Source organism: Jaculus jaculus, chromosome 5 (genome assembly GCF_020740685.1).
Source record: "Jaculus jaculus isolate mJacJac1 chromosome 5, mJacJac1.mat.Y.cur, whole genome shotgun sequence".
In the NCBI taxonomy this organism is placed as follows: domain Eukaryota; kingdom Metazoa; phylum Chordata; class Mammalia; order Rodentia; family Dipodidae; genus Jaculus; species Jaculus jaculus.
The window spans coordinates 55,616,410-55,632,939 of NC_059106.1; the positions used below are offsets into that span (position 1 = coordinate 55,616,410).

The 16,530-nt window shown below is 47.5% G+C and overlaps 1 protein-coding gene and 1 non-coding gene across 2 annotated transcripts; both read right to left on the reverse strand.

The window, feature by feature from the left end:
* Positions 1-3,939: 3,939 nt before the first annotated feature.
* On the reverse strand, positions 3,940-4,071 carry LOC123461331. Its single transcript, XR_006637618.1, has one exon. It is a non-coding gene; the product is annotated as a small nucleolar RNA SNORA33 (small nucleolar RNA).
* A 7,528-nt stretch (positions 4,072-11,599) lies between these two features.
* Tex46 (testis expressed 46) lies at positions 11,600-12,827 on the reverse strand. Its single transcript, XM_045148915.1, has 2 exons — positions 12,636-12,827; positions 11,600-11,902 (listed from the first exon to the last, which is right to left on the reverse strand). The coding sequence occupies exons 1-2, from the start codon at positions 12,825-12,827 to the stop codon at positions 11,600-11,602; spliced, it is 495 nt and encodes a 164-aa protein (XP_045004850.1).
* Between the last annotated feature and the right edge of the window lie 3,703 nt (positions 12,828-16,530).

The window sequence follows — 16,530 nt, forward strand, 5'->3', positions numbered from 1 at the left end:
TTCTCTGGGTGACTCCTGGGTGACCGGGGGACTTGGCTCCTGGTCAGGGGTCTTGGCACAACAACCCCAGGCTCCTCATGGAATAGCAAGATTCCTCTGCTACTGGGAGGGGGCCACACCCACCTCCACATCCGTCTCAGGAGAACGCAAAGCTACCCACCCTGTGGCTGGACCAGGCTTGGACTATTGTCTCCTGTTGCTGAAGCCCAGGGTCGGGCATGTGAATAGGTGCAGGAGAACCCTGTGGAACTTCTGTAGCCTCCATAGCCAAAAGTCTCCATGATCTCACCCAAATTCCACATGGAGAGGGAAGCTGCAGCACATTCAGTGACAGCAGTAGAGCTAGGATCCAGCTCTTTTTCACTGCCTGGCTGCTTAGTGTAATTATCACCATGGCCCCCAGCAGGTTGGACAGCTTGCCTCAGGGCAGGCAAGGCTAATAATCTGCCTTTGATCTGCATTGTAACCCTACGGAGCAGAGCCTAGTCTGCCCCATTCTGCATCCAAAGACACTGGTGCTGGACTGGGGACATTGTTCAATTACTAGAGTGCTTGCCTACCAAGCACGAAGCCCTGGGCTCAATCTCCAGCGCTGTATAAACTGGGTATGGTGACCCACGCCTATAATCCTAACACTGAGGAGGTGGAGACGGGGATCAGAAGCTCAGGGTCATCCTTGGCTACAGTGACTTTGAGGCCAACCCAGGTTACCTGCAATTTTGTCTCAAAAGAGAGAAGGAAGAGGAAGAGCAGAACGGGGTGGAGGAGAAGGGGAAGGGGGGGAAGGAGGTGGAGGCGGAAGGGGAGGAAATGAGACTAGAGGGGGAGGAAATGAGACTGGATGAGGAGGAAATGGTGGTAGAGGAGGAAGAAATGGGAGTGTGTTGGGGGAGAAGGGGACAAAGGGAGAGAGGAGGAGGGAAAGGGTGAGGCGGAAATGGGGCTAGAAAAGGAAGAAAAAGAGGAGGAGAAAATGAGGTGGAGGAAGAAGAGGGAGAAAGGGAGGAGGAAATGGGAGGCAGGATGGAGGAGAAGGCAATGAAGGAGGAGGAAGAGGAGGTGGAGGAGGAAGGAGCTGGAGTGGCAGGATTAGGGTTGGAAACCCACGAGTCCTGCTGGGACACTTCAGCTTCTGTCTGCTTCTGAGCAAGTCAAAGCCAACACTACCACTCCAGGGGGCAGCTGTTTCTCACCTGGGCTCTCCCAGATTGAACCAGACCAGAATCCACAGCATGTCGTACGGAAATATTGCCACAAGGGGGCAACAGAGGCTCACATGTAAAATCTCAATCCCGGCTTGCCCCTCCTTTAAAGGATAATTAATTGGAGGGCTGCTCTCCCTGCAGGCCCATGTTCGTGGATTTCCATGAAGCAAAATCACCCCTGGCAACAGCCTCCAAGGGAGGAATCATTCCTTCTCTTTCTACTTTGTTTATTTTTTTTCTTTTATGAGCACGCACGAGAGAGAATTGGAATGCCAGGGCCTCTAGCCAAGCAACCTAACTCCAGACATGTGCCTGGCCTTGTGCGCGTGCGTCACCTTGTGCGGCTGGTTTATGTGGGTTCTGGGGATTCGAACCTGGGTCCTTAGGCGTGGCAAGCAAGCGTCTTAGCGGCTAAGCCATCTCTCCAGCCCTCATGCCTCCTCTTTCTAGATGACAGATCTCATATTCATCCTGGCTGTCTCTTGTCTTTGGAAAAATTTAAGATGTTTGACTTTACAGCCTAGACTCTACCCCTTGATCCTTCAGTCAGGCTGCAGAGTTCAAACCCAGCTCCATTGGTTATTACTTATGTGACTTAGGTTTCTTGACTTACCGCTTTGTATGGGAGTGCAGGTTACATGGGAGAATACCCTTAAAGAACACGGGCAACTGCTTACAGCCAGTGCCTAGTAAATGTTAGTCAATATTCTGACCATCAGTTTCATGAGCCTCTCCTCACAGGGAAGACAATTGTACCCACCCTCAGCGTCACAACTGTTATTTTATTTTTTTAATTTTTGTTTCATTTTTATTTATTTATTTGAGTGACAGAGAGAGAGAGAGAATGGGCGCGCCAGGGCTTCCAGCCACTGCTAAGGAACTCTAGACTCGTGCGCCCCCTTGTGCATCTGGCTAACGTGGGTCCTGGGGAATCGAGCCTCGAACTGGGGTCCTTAGGCTTTATAAGCAAGCGCTTAACCACTAAGCCATCTCTCCAGCCCACAACTGTTATTTTAAAATGTGGTTGAACCAATATGCATTATGTTCATACTATAAAGTTCTCAATAATAAAAAGAGTTATTGCCGGGCGTGGTGGCACATGCCTTTAATCCCAGCACTCGGGAGGCAGAGATAAGTGGATCGCCATGAGTTCAAGGCCACCCTGAGAATACACAGTGAGTTCCAGGTCAGTCTGGAAAGTCTTAAAAGAGTGGTTGAAAATATATTAAGGTTTGGGGCTAGGAGATGGCTCAGTGGATATGGCATTTGCTGTACAAGTGTGAGGAGCAGAATCCAGAGCCCTGGGATCCACATACAGCTCGACATGGCAGTGCGAGCAGCCAGACTCCCCAGACTTCCACATCGAGATGGGAGGAGGAGACAGGAGAATTCCAGGAAGCCCACAGACCATCTAGCCTGGTGTAAGCAACAGTGCCCAATAAGAGACTCCACCTCAAACAAGGTGGAAAGCGATGATTGACACCCAAGGGTGTCCTCTGACCTCCACACGTGCATGTCATGTTTCATATAAAGAAATAATCCAAGCCGGGTGCAGTGACTCGAGTCTGTAATCCCAGTACTGGAAAGGCTTGGGGTAGGAGGACTAGGCTGTTTGCTCACTCATCACCCACTTATCCAGAGTCACTCAGCACTTAGTGGACACCTGCCTTTGGCCCGAGCTTATGCCTGGTGCAAGGGGAGGGTCCAGCGGCCGAGCAGACCCAGCTGCAGAGACTCCCTGTCAACAGGCACTTAGCACCTCCTCAGGCCTGGGCACTGTTCTGAGTGCTTCAGAAATGCACAGATATACCTAGTTCCAAGATCCCCCCTGCACCCCACCGCCAGCCTCCCAGATCTTATCTCCCAGCTGGGCAGCAATCAAATGGTGTGTTAGAAGGTCATACGTGCTGAGCTCACAGCAAATGTGGTTACTTGCATGTGATGGGGCCAGTCAGCATTCTGTCACACACAGGAGAGCTAATGACGGTAAAAGGTTGCTGGGGAAGGGGAAGTCGTTCTCTCCTGCGGCATAGCCACTAGTAAGTGATGAGGAATGAAGACAGTGAGACTGAATGGGACAAGAGAGGGTGACGTAGGATACATATGATCAGAATGTAATAGCGATGCATGAAAATGTGAAAAAAAAGAAAGAAAAGAAAACGATACGTGCTTCGGAATAACAGAGATCCTGGTGAGGAATCAGAGTGTGAAGTTGGTGGGTTGGGGCTGGGGGGATGGCTCAGTGGGTAAAGGCAACTGCTTGCAAAACCTGAAGTAGTTAAAGGCACTTGCTTGCAAAGCCTGCAGGTCCAGGTTCAATTTGCTAGTTAGTTCCCACATAAAACCAGATGCACAAAGTGGTGCATGCACCTGGAGTTTGCAGTGGCAAGAAGCCTTTTCTCTTTTTTTTGAGGTAGGGTCTCACTCTAGTACAGGCTGACCTTGAATTCACAGCGATCCTCTTACCTTACATGTGCCACCATGCCCAGCATATTGTAGTCATTTTTTAAAATTATTTATTTATTTATTTGAGAGCGACAGACACAGAGAGAAAGACAGATAGAGGGAGAGAGAGAATGGGCGCGCCAGGGCTTCCAGCCTCTGCAAACGAACTCCAGACGCGTGCGCCCCCTTGTGCATCTGGCTAACGTGGGACCTGGGGAACCGAGCCTCGAACCGGGGTCCTTAGGCTTCACAGGCAATTGCTTAACCACTAAGCCATCTCTCCAGCCCATATTGTAGTCATTTTAAGGCACAGTAATGACCTCAGTTGTCCTTAAGACTCATAAAATGGCCATTGCCATTGCCAGCAGTTTCTAAATTTCTGCAGAAACACATTCAGATAAGCAGAATAATTGGCTGGCTTACAAATCTCTTTTTAAAAATATTTTATTTTTCTTTACTTATTTATGAGAGAATGTGGCCTCTAGCCACAGCAGATAAACTCCAGACACATGCGCCACACTGTACAACTGGCTTATGTGGGTCATGGGGAATTGAACCAAGGTCCTTTGGCTTTGCAGGCAAATGCCTTAACCGCTAAGCCATCTTTCCAGCCCTCAATCAGTTTATCTTGATTCCCTCAGAGGGTGATGTCTCCATGACCTAACAATCCTACCTTCTGTGTGTGTGTATGTGTGTGTGTGTGTGTGTGTGTGTGTGTGTGTGTGTGTGTGTGTGTGAAATGTGGTATATGTGTGGTGTGATGTACGTTTGGCATATGGTGTATGCATGTGTGTGCCTGTGGCAAGATGCACTCACTTGTGGGGACCAGAGGCTCCCCTCTTCCCGTGCCTGTTCTTACTTGGGCTGGAGTCACTTTTCATCACAGAGCTTGCCTTCCCTCCACCAGAGCCCTCGACCTGGTTTCTGCTCCCCACGAGTCTGGGATTATAGGTGTACATGTGCAAATGTGACTCCACCCATCTGTTTATGCGGGCCCTAGGGGTCAGACTTAACCACCCTCTCACGCCTCCTCAGGTCCTCGTGCTTGTACAGGAGGTGCTCTTAACTGCCGAGCCTTCTCTCTAGCTCCCCACCTTTGTTTGTTTTGTTTTAGTAGTGCTGGGAATGGAACCCAGAGTTTTGCACACCCTGGGCAAGCCCTCCACCCCTGAGCTACATCCCTAGCCCCTTGTCCCTCCGCCTCTTAGCAGTTTCTTTGCGGTGGAGATCAAGCTTCCAACCCAGAGCCATTGGGGAACAGATTCAAGCCAGATCTGGCCTCCGTGTTGGGAACTAGAGGGAAGGCGGGCATGGAGCCCAGTCTGCCATGCTCACTCAGATGACAGATGGTGGCAGCTTGGACCAGCATGTGCCGGAGTAGAGGGCATGGAGTCTGATGTAGTGAATAGGATTAGATAGCACTGAATGGAGTATGAAAGAAAGGGGAGTGGGAAACAGCCTCAGTTAACTGGAATTGCGGGGGGGGGGGGGGCGGGCCGTGGCCTTTCACTGTGAGCAAGCGAGGGTGTGCATACGGCAGGGGAAGGCAGGGAGGGCGAGAGCTTAGGCCTGCCTGTGTTCCCCTCGAGCCGGCTGAGCAGAGACAAGGGAGGCAGCAGCCGGACCTCCGAATCTGCAACTCAGAGGTGTGTAGAGAAGACAGAGTTTGGAAAATCGCAAGCACATGACAACAGAGGACATTCAGAAGGAGTGCGACAGAGAAAGAAGGGATCTGCAGCCAGGTGAGGTGGTGCGCACCTGTTAGCCCAGCACTTGAGAAGTGTAGGCAGGAGGATCAGGGGCCCAAGGTTATCCTCAGCTTCAAGGTGAATGTTCAAGGCCAGTGTTTGTGATCCTGTCTCAACTAAATGAGGTTGGGGAGATGTCTCGGTGGTTAAAAGCACGTGTGAAGCAAGCTGGCCACAGCGGTCTGGAGCCCCGGGACCCACGTGAAAGCCCGCTGGGAAGCCGAACCAGGAGGACCCTGACGCTGGGGGCAGCCGGCCTGGAGCTCGCAAAGGCCAAAACCTGACAGGCCCTTTGCAGACAAAGTGGTTGGGGAGGCCCATCAGCCAGACTTTGTCCTCTGCTCTCTACGCCCCCACCACGGTGCAAGCACATACACATATAATGTGTGTGTGGAAAGGAAAATGAGGCCAATTCATAATTAAAAAGGAAATAGGGGTTGGGAAGATAGCTCAGTGGGTAAAGTGCTTGCCTTTCAAACATGAGGATTTGAGCTTAATCCCCACCCAGAACCATGTAAAAAAGAAAGAAAGAAAGAGAGAGAGAGAGGGAGGGAGGGAGGGAGGGAAGGAAGGAAGGAAGAGAGAAAAAAGACATACTGGCACAGTTGTAATCCCAGGGCAGGCAGGGAAAGATGGAGGATTCCTGGGGCTCCCTGGCCAATTAGTCTAGCTTAATTAGCAAGTTTCAGGTCAATGAAAAAAGATGGATGGGGCCTGAGGAATGACACCTGAGGTTATCTTCTGACCTACACACACACACACACACACACACACGGGGGCATAGACTACTAGGATTTTCCTAACCAAGTAAAGGATAAAATGTATACATGGATGTGACAGTTAAATCCTTCAAAATTTTATTTGGAACTTTAACTATGAACATACTGCAATTTTGTCACGTCCCCATCATGTTGCCCTCTTTTGTCCCTGCCCCTGAATCCCCCTTCTACAGAGTACCCTTGTCTTTCAAGGCAGTCCTTTCTGTTTTGTTGTCTCATTCCTTTTGTCCTCCTCTGTCCTCCATGTCAAAATGCTAAGGGATTCAGAACAGTGCAGTTCTTCTGGGGGTACTGATAGTCACTGTGGGGTCATCAGTAATCACTGTGCAGTCATTGGAAATCAGAAATCACTGGGGTGGGGGGGGCATGAATGGACCAGCAGGTTCATATCCAGAGGACACCACGGGTACATTCTACTGCCAACTTGATTAGATGAGGAATAAAGTAAGAGGCTGATCTCATGAATGGGTCTAGTTTCCAGGAAGGATTGATGGGAGAGGGAGACATTCCCCAGAGTTGGATGTCCTTCCAGTGGTGGACTATAGATATAGAAGCTTCAGAAGAACACAGAGCCTTTCCCCTGGCTGCCTTGTGCTACTTGATGCATACACGACCCTTGTTGCTGCCCTCCTTTGTGGACACTGGAACCCAGCCTCCTCAACTTGCCAATGTGGACCGAAGACCAGCATCTCTCCAGCACTTCTTCAGACCTTCAGTGACCGATTGGGACTGCTGAGGCGCCCAGCCAGGTGGACTGAGCAGCTACTGGGTTCTCTACCTTTCCTGCACACAGACAGCTGTGGTGAACTGCCCAGCCTATATCTTGTGAGCTAATCCAATAAATTCCCTTTATAATACATCTTCATCGGTTTCTTTCTTTTTTTTAAATTATTTTTATTTATTTCTTTGAGAGAGAGAGAGAGAGCGCACACTAGGACCTCCAGCCACTGCAAACGAACTCCAGATGCATGTGCCACCTTGTGCATCCAGCCTACGTGGGTCCTGGGGAATTGAACCTTGGTCTTTTGGATTCACAGGCAAGCGCCTTAACCGCTAAGCCATTTCCCCCAGCCCTTTCATCGGTTTCTTTATCTACAGAACCCTGACTGATACAATGCAAGAGAGAAAATCAAGTGTGTGACCAGCAACCATTTGTTAAGGAGCTTAGCATGAAGAAAAAGGAAGCTGGCTGCTTCATAAGTTAACCACTCTCAGGTATTTTGTTACAGCAGTACCAATAAACTATGGCACCACCGAAACTTCAAATGCTATAAATTCAAGCCAGGACTTCATAATTCAACCTTTGTGGCATGGTATCCATTAATCCACCTTAGTTAAAGTGACTAACAGATACGTGAATAAATGAGTGAAAGATGCAAATTCCTGTTGTCAATAATGTAAGTGTTACTCTCCCCATTTTACAGCTGTAGAGCCTGGGGAACAGTAAGAATAAGCAACTTAGATTTGTCCAACTCCATGTAAATGAGCATTGGTAGAAGTGGGATTTGTGGGGAGCAGTGGCATTGGGAGTCTCACTATGTATCTCACACTGATCTTGAACTCATGGACCTCAGTGATCTTCCTACCTCAGCTCCCCAAGTAGCTAAGATTACACATGTGCATCTCCATGCCCTATTGTACACTTGGGACTTAAATCTAGGCAGTTTAGCCCCAGAGATCTTACTCAAAGAAAATATGATATAGGAAAGTCATTCAAAAAGGCAAGGACAGAGAACACACGGGGGCCCATCAAATGGTGATCAGCAAGCATTCCTTGTGGTGGTTCGAATGTGAAATGTCCCCCACAGCCTCAAGTGCTCGTGATTAAGCCTCACACTCGGTCCCCAGCTGGTGGCAATATGGAGCCCTGCTGGAGGAAATGTTCTGCTGGCGATGGACCTTAGGGTGGTTTGGCTCAAGTCCTCCTTGCCAGAGCCAGCTCACTCTTGCTTCTACCTGCCAGCTACTGTGGTAGGAATGTGACGTCCAGCCTCTGCTCTGCCATGCTTTTCTTGCCACTCTGACACTCCCCTCAAGACTGTAAGCCAAAATAACCCCCAACTTTCATGTGCTTGCTTTGGGTCAGCAAGAGATGGACACTACTACACAGATGTGATAAAGCACTGGTCATACATTAACCGGTGTGTGACAGTGCTCTGGGGGCATTCAGGTGAACATAAGGTGTCGTGTTTGTCTTAAAAGAGACCTAACTGGCTGGGCGTGGCGGTGCATGCCTTTAATCCCAGCACTCAGGAGGCAGAGGTAGGAGGATTGCTGTGAATTCTAGGCCAGCCTGGTACTTCAGAGTGAATTCCATGTTCACTTGGGCTAGAGTTAGACCCTACTTGCATAAAAACAAGAGAGCAGGGGCATACTTGAGTGAGGATGGGGATAAATACAGGAATTTGTGGGCTGGAGAGATGGCTCAGTGGTTAAAGATGATTGCTTGTAAAGCCTAACAGCCACCTGAGCTCATTTCCCTGGTACCCACGTAAAGCCAGACACACAATGTGGTACATATGTCTAGAGTTCGTTTGCAGTAGCCGAAGGCCCTCACATACCCACACTTTCTATGTCTATCTCAAATAAATAAAAATGAAAAAAAAAATATATGCCAGAATGTGTACAAATCCGACCCCAGCAGAACACAACTCATTCTACTGTCTGCAGACTACCTACAAAATTCTCAAGGAAGGAGATTCCTAAGGCTGGATGGAGGGAAGCTTCCTGGAGATGGTGGTTTGGGAAGGAATGAATTATAACAGCACACGTGGAAAATGAGAAATTCCAGGAAAGAAACTACGTAGGCCAAGACATGGAAGCCTCTGGGGGCTGGCCAGTCATCTGGTGTGCCTGGACTGCGTGGGATTTGTTCTGAGAGATGATTTGAGGTGCGACTCCAATGTGACATAAGGTCACACTGAGTCACAATGAAGTGGTGGCTTTGCAGTGTACCCCAAGGAGAAGTGGCAGCTTGGTGTGAGCCTGTCTCTCAAACTCTAGCACATGCTTATCCCACCATGATGGCTAATCTTTGCTGCCAACTTAATGAGATTTACAATCAGCATGGAAACATACCGCTGGGGTGCCTATGAAGGTGTTGCCAGTAAGGTTTAGCTGAGCATCATCCCAGGGACTTGTCTGGGATTGAGTCAAGAGGAGAAGGCAGTCTGAGCACCAGCACTCACTTCCCTCTGGCTCCTGACCTGTAGGTGCACCATGACCACCTGCCTCCCACTCCTTTCCCACCATCTTCAAACTACAAGTGGAAGTAAACCCTCCTCTCTTCATTCCTTTCTGTTTGTTTGTTTTTCAAGGTAGGGCCTCACTCTAGCTCAGGCTGGCCTGGAATTACCTCTGTAGTCTCAGGGTGACCTCAAACTCACAGTGATCCTCCTCCTTCTGCCTCCTGAGTGCTGGGATTAAAGGAGAGGGCCACCATGCCCAGCTCTTCATTCTCTTTTTTAAAAAAAAATATTTTTATTTATTTAAAACAATTTTGAGGGCTGAAGAGATGGCTTAGCAGTTAAGGTGCTTGCCTGCGAAGCTAATGACTTGTAATAGACTCTCCAGGTCCCACATAAGCCAGATGCACAGTGACACAAGTGCACAGTTGCACATGTGCACAAGGGGGCGCACACATCTGGAGTTTGATTGCAGTGGCTGGAGGCCCTGGTGCGCCAATTCTCTCTGTCTCTCTCTCTCTCTCATTAAAAAAAAAAAAAGGCCAGTCTTGTGGGCTTGCCTCAAAACTAAAACTAAAATAAAAATTAAAAAATTAAAAAATATTTTACTTACTCATTTATTTGAGAGAGAGAGAGAGAGAGAGGAAGGTAGAGAGAATGGGCATGCCAGGGCCTCCAGCCACTGCAAATGAACTCCAGACACATGAGCCACTTTATGCATCTGACTTATGTGGGTCCTGGGGAATCAAACCTGGATCCTTTGGCTTTGCAGGAAAGTAGCTTAGCCACTAAACTGTATCTCATTTTTATTTATTTGCAAGCAGAGAAAGAGAGAGAGAGAGAGAGAGAGAGAGCGAGCATCAGGGCCTCTAGCCACCGCAAATGAACTCCAGATGCATGTGCCCCCTTGTGCATCTAGCTAATGTGGGTCCTGGGGAATCGAACCTGGGTCTTCTAGCTTTGTAGGCAAATGACTTAACCACTAAGCCATCTCTCCAGCCCTCGTATGTGCTTGCTTTCTTTTTTCTTTCTTTCCTTTTTCTTTTATATTTATTTATTTTTGAGGTAGGGTTTCCCTCTAGCCCAGGCTGACCTGGAATTCACAGTGTAGTCTCAGGGTGGCCTTGAACTCTTGGGAGATCCGCCTACCTCTGCTGGTATTAAAGGCATGCACCACCATACCTGGCCCTCTCTTTCTTTTCCTTCCCTTCCTTCTTCCCTTCCTTTCTTCCTCCCTCCCTCCCTCCTGTCTTTCTCTTCTTTCTTTCTTTCTTTCTTTCTTTCTTTCTTTCTTTCTTTCTTTCTTTCTTTCTTTCTTTCTTTCTTTCTTTCCCCTGCAGTACTTGGGGTTGGGTCTAGGACCTTGTACATACTAGACAAGTACCTGGCTGAGCTATATCCCCAATTTAAGATAGGACTAGATACAGGCTTCATTCTCTCTCTCTCTCTCTCTCTCTCTCTCTCTCTCTCTATCTCTCTTCCTTCTCTTACCAAGTAATTACTCTCTCTTTACCCACCACTATGTAATGTTGTCCACTATAAAATCCTCACACAGGCGCTTAGGACAGTGGGAGCTACAGAGTGAGACTCCATCTCAAAAAATGTGTCTCTAGGGCTAGAGAAATGGGTCAGAGGTTAAGGCCTTTGCCTCTAAAGCTTAACAACCCAGGTTTTACTCCCCAGTACGCATGGAAAACCAGATGCACAAAGTAGCACATGCTTCTAGAACTCATTTGCAGTGGCTAGAGGCCCTGGAACATCCATTCTGTCTGTCTCTCCTCTCCCTATCTCTCTCTGTGTGCAAATAAATAAATTTTTAAAAGTTTAAATATAGAGCTTGAGAGATGGCTTAGCAGTTAAGGCATTTGCCTGCAAAGCCAAAGGACCTCGGTTGGATTACCCAGGACCCATGTTAGCAAGATGCACAAGGTGGCACATATGTTTGGAGTTCGTTTGTAGTAGCTGGAAGCCCTGGCACGCCCATTCTCTCTCTCTCTCTCTCTCTTTCTCTCTGTCTGTCGCTCTCAAATAAATAAAAAAAAATAGCTAAAAGATTAAATCTTCACAAAAAACCATTGCTAGCACCATATTCTTAGGCTGCCAGTGCTATGAGCTTAATAAAGCGCTTGTCTTTATAATGTTTCTAGGCTTTGGTACTTTGTTACAGCAACAACAACAACCAGACTAATCCATTGGGTCAAGATGATATTAGCAGAGGCTAACCCACTCGAGTCTGATTATGTAGGGGAGCTGGGGGTACAAGTGGAGATGGTAGAGAATATTGAATCATTCCTCCTTGGCCTGCACCACCTCCTGGAAAAGTTCCGGTGTCTGCTGTCCCAGCGGCAACGGTTCATCTTATTCCATATGCAGAACATCTGATTTTCCAAGACCCTCAGTTTCATCTCATTGAACAACAGCCGTTCAAGGACCTTGTCCTGGAGGGCAAAGCAGGCATTCATTTTCTCAGTTTCCTTCTTGCTCAGGCCTTGTTGATCATCAGGTTTGGCTTTGGAAGTCTTTGATTTCTCTGCCTCCTCCTAAGGTCCATCACCAAGAGAAGGGGTAAGTTAGTGATAATTCCTTCCTGCGAGGAACACCAACCTGCCCAGGACAGTTTCTTGATTTTTTTTTTTTTTTCATTTTTGGTTTTTCAAGGTAGGGTCTCACCCTACTCGAGGCTGACCTGGAATTCGCTCTGTAGTCTCAGGATGGCCTTGAACTCATGGCGATCCTCCTATCTCTGCCTCCCGAGTGCTGGGATTAAAGGCGTGCACCCCCATGCCCGGCTTAGTTTCTTGATTTTTTTTTATATTCATTCATTCATTCACTCGTTTATTTGAGAGAAGAGGGGGAGCAGACACAGAGTGAGAGTGAATGGAGGCACCAGGGCCTCTAGCCACTGCAAACGAACTCTAGACCCATGTGCCACATTGTGCATCTGGCTTTACATGGGTACTGGGAATTCGAACCTGGGTCCTTTGGCTTTGCTGCCAAATGCCTTAACTGCTATGCCATTTCTCCAGCTCAGTTTCTCGTTTTGAGACAGGGTCTTACGTAGCCCAGAATAGCCTAGAACTTACTATGTAGCCAAGGATGACTTTGAACTTCTGATTCTCTCGCATCTACCTCCTGGAGTCCTGGGATTACAGATGTATGTGGTCATGCCTGGTTGATGTACTGGTGGGCATCCAACCCAAGGCTTTGTGCATGCTAGGCAAGCACTCTAGCCCTCAGCTGGAAACTAAGCTCCCTTTCCCTCACCTGACTCACCTTCGGGCACTCTGAAGAGGTGGGCTTGAATTCATGTTTGACCATCCAGTTGCTAAGCAACAGCAGAAGAAAGAGGAACCCAAACAAGGCCGGTTTATAACTTATCAACCAAGCCACCACTGCTCCTACAGTGCCAGAAGAAGCAAGTATCCCATGGAAACTCCGCAGAAAAAACACTATTTCCCCCAACATTACGGCATGGAGACACACAGGTCTCAGGCCCCTGCCTCTGTCCCCTCCATGACAAGAGTAATGGCCACTCACTCCTCTTAAACCAGCTCCCTTTCCCCACCCAGGTGCCGCATAATAATAGTGACTATTCCTAAATCTTAAGGGTCCACTGTGTGCCAGACTCTTGGGCAGGCAGTGTTAAGCATTGTTCTTGTAACAGTCAGCTGATGTAGGCCTTAGCAACACCTCACACATTCAGCACACTTCTGGGCCTAACCACTGCTAGCAACATGACCAGTGTGACTCAGAACTCTTATACCTGTAGTGGAAGAGACTGTACAGAAAAAGGGTGGGGGCTTATTAGGATGGTATTGTATATATGTAAGTAGAAAAACAGATTAATGGGGGTGAAAAGGCCTAAGTGAGGGGGAAGAGATTGAATAAAGGAAAGGTGGAGGGAGGGCTAATCAAAATCTAAAAGGATATAAATAAGTCATATGGAAACCTACTATTTTTGGACAATGGTACACTCAGAAGCCATAGATTGTTAATAGAAAATTTTCAGTTCTAGGGATGGGATACCTTCCAGTGAGTTGTTGGCCAGGGAGGTCACTGATACCCCCACAACATTACAGGCCATTGCTGATGCTCTTGGTTTCCCACCCGAAATAGATTCTAAGACCCTATTGCTGAAGACTTCACATACTTAGGCTGCAAGGTCACTGAGAAATCCTGCTGGAGCTGAGCTGAAAACCTCCTGCATGTAGACCAGCTGACAGAAAGCTGGAAAAAGCTACACTGCATGCAGTTCAATGGGAGAGAGAAATCACCAGTGGAGATACAAAACAGTGGCCACTGCAAGCCTTAAAGTTGGCCAGCAAAGCCAAATGAGCCAATGTGTACAATAGTGGCATGTCTGTTATGGGGGAAACCAACCACTCTCTAATTTGACTGGAGGCCTGCTCCATGGGAGGAATATATCCCTGATACTGAAAACCTATAACAGGGGTAGTCATGAGCCCTAGGGTTGTAATGTCTGCTGGTACCTGGCTAAATGTATATACTATGTTCACCAAACTGCTCAGTAGGCACTTCTCTTAATGCTCATACCCATATATTAATGCTACTGTCACTTTTGGCTAGAGAACCTTCTGTTTTCAGATGGCAGCAACCTTGGGATGACTCAGAAGGTATCATGGTGCTGAGAAGAAGTGACAGAGGAATGCTCAGCACTAAAATATCTCTATCACACCTTCCAAGGCTCAGGGTCCATTGTGGAAGAGGTGGCAGAAAGAATGTAAGAGCCAAAGGAAGGGTAGGACTCCTTACAGTGTGCTCCTCCAGACACAAAATGATCTGGATATCCATGACCTCACAGTGCCTGACACTACCTACACAAGACCATCATAATAGGAGGAAAGGATGGTGACATCAAAATAAAGGAGAGACTGATTGAGAAGGGGAGAGGATATGATGGAGAATGGAGTTTCAAATGGGAAAGGTGGGAGAGGCAGGAAATTACAATGGGGTTATTGTATACAATTATAAAAATTGTCAATGAAAAATATATTAAATAATATAATAAATAAAAAATAAACAAACCTTGGTTTTTTAAAAATTTTTTTGTTATTTTTATTTATTTGAGAGCAACAGATAAAGAGGGAGAGAGGAAGAGAGAGAGAGAGAGAGAGAGAGAGAGAGAATGGGCGCGCCAGGGCTTCCAGCCTCTGCAAACGAACTCCAGACGCATGCGCCCCCTTGTGCATCTGGCTAACGTGGGTCCTGGGGAATGGAGCCTTGAACCTGGGTCCTTAGGCTTCACAGGCAAGCGTTTAACCCCTAAGCCATCTCTCCAGCCCCAAACCTTGGTTTTTAAAAAAGAAAAATTATCCAAAACTCAGAAATAAGGCAAAAGATGACTGCGTACCCTTTCATAATCACCCTGGAATATTTTCTCACAAGCCTATTAATTGTTCACTCTGAGGCTTTAGGGGAAAGTATGTTTTTCTCCCTCTTTCCCTTTTTCATTCTTTCTTTCTTTCTTTTTTGTTGGTCTCACTCTAGCCTAGGCTGACCTGGAATTCAATATGTAGTCTCAGGGTGGCTTTGAAGTCAGCAATCCTCCTACCTCTGCCTCTTAAGTGCTAGGATTGAAGGCATGTGCCAACATGCCTGGCTCCTTTCTTTCTTTTTTCTTTTTCTTTTCTTTTCTTTCTTTCTTTTTTTTTTTTTTTGTTTGTTTTTCGAGGTAGGGTCTCACTCTAGCACAGGCTGACCTGGAATTTACTCTGTATTCTCAGAGTGGCCTCGAACTCACGGTAATCCTCCTACCTCTGCCTCCCCAGAGCTGGGATTAAAGGCGTGCGCCACCCCGCCCAGCTTTGCTTTCTTTTTTCAACAGGGGCTTGCTATGTAGCCCAGGCTGGCCTGGAACTTGTGATTGTCTTGACTCAGTATTCTGCATGCTGGGGTTACAGGCACTCGAGTACCACCAAGAGTGGTAGATGTTAACTTTGTTTTTTGGGGGGGGTGTACACGTGTGTAGCATGTGTGGTGTGTGTGCATGTATGCTGTATGAATGTTTTGTCTGTTATCAGTCTCAGGGTGGCCTTGAACTCACAGTAATCCTCCTACCTCTCAAGTGTTGGGAGCAAAGGTATGTGCCACCATGCCTGGCCAATGCCTGGCTTTTTACATGGGTGCCTGAGATCAAATTCAGGTCCTCATGCTTACACAGCCAATACTGTTACCCACTGAGCCATTTCCCCAGCCCCAGATGTTAACTTCTCAAAAGTAGGTAAGTTGTTTTAGCAAATTCCATTTCTGAGAATACCAAAAGAATTGAATTGGAAGGTCTTTCTTATTGCGAAGACAATCCATTACAAATTGGTTTGGTTTTTTTTTTTTTTGTCATTACTGGGAATTGGCTTCATGCATGCCAATCAAATGAGCTATATCCTCAACCTTCTTTTTTAAAATATTTACTTTTTTGAGAGAGAGAGAGAGGCAAATAGAAAAAGTGAGAGAGAATAGGTGTACCAGGGCCTCTAGCCACTGCAAACGAACTCCAGAAGCATGCACCACTTTGTGCATCTGGCTTTATGTCAGTACTAGGCCATCGAACTTGGGTGCTTAGGCTTTGCAGGAAAGCTTCTTAACCGCAGAGCCAACTCTCCAGCCCCGATCTTTATTTATTTATGAGACAAACAGAGAGAAAGAGGCAGATAGAGAATGGTCATGCCAGGGCCTCCGACCACTGCAAATGAACTACAGATACATGTGCCTCCATGTGTATCTGGCTTATGTAGGTACTGGGGAATTGAATTTGGATCTTTAGGCTTCACAGGTGAGCACCTTAACGGCTAAGCCACCTCTCCAGCCCCTCAACTTTCTTCTTCTCTCCCAGCCAACCCCAGGTAGGGTGCCTTTCTAGCCCAGGCTGACCTGTAATTCACTACGTAGTCTCATGGTGGCCTTGATCTCACATTTATCCTCCCACCTCTGACTCCTGAGTGCTGGGATTAAAGGCGTGCACCACCACGCCCGGCTTCCAACCTTCTTTTTAATTAATTAACTTACTTATCTGGAAACAAGATTTCTTTGAATTACTCAGCCAAGGCTTGAATTCTCTCTGAATCCCAAGCTGGACTTGAGTTTGTGATCCTTGTACCTCAGTCTCCCTAGCGGCTAGGATTAGCAGGCCTGTCTCATCTCACTTAGCTCG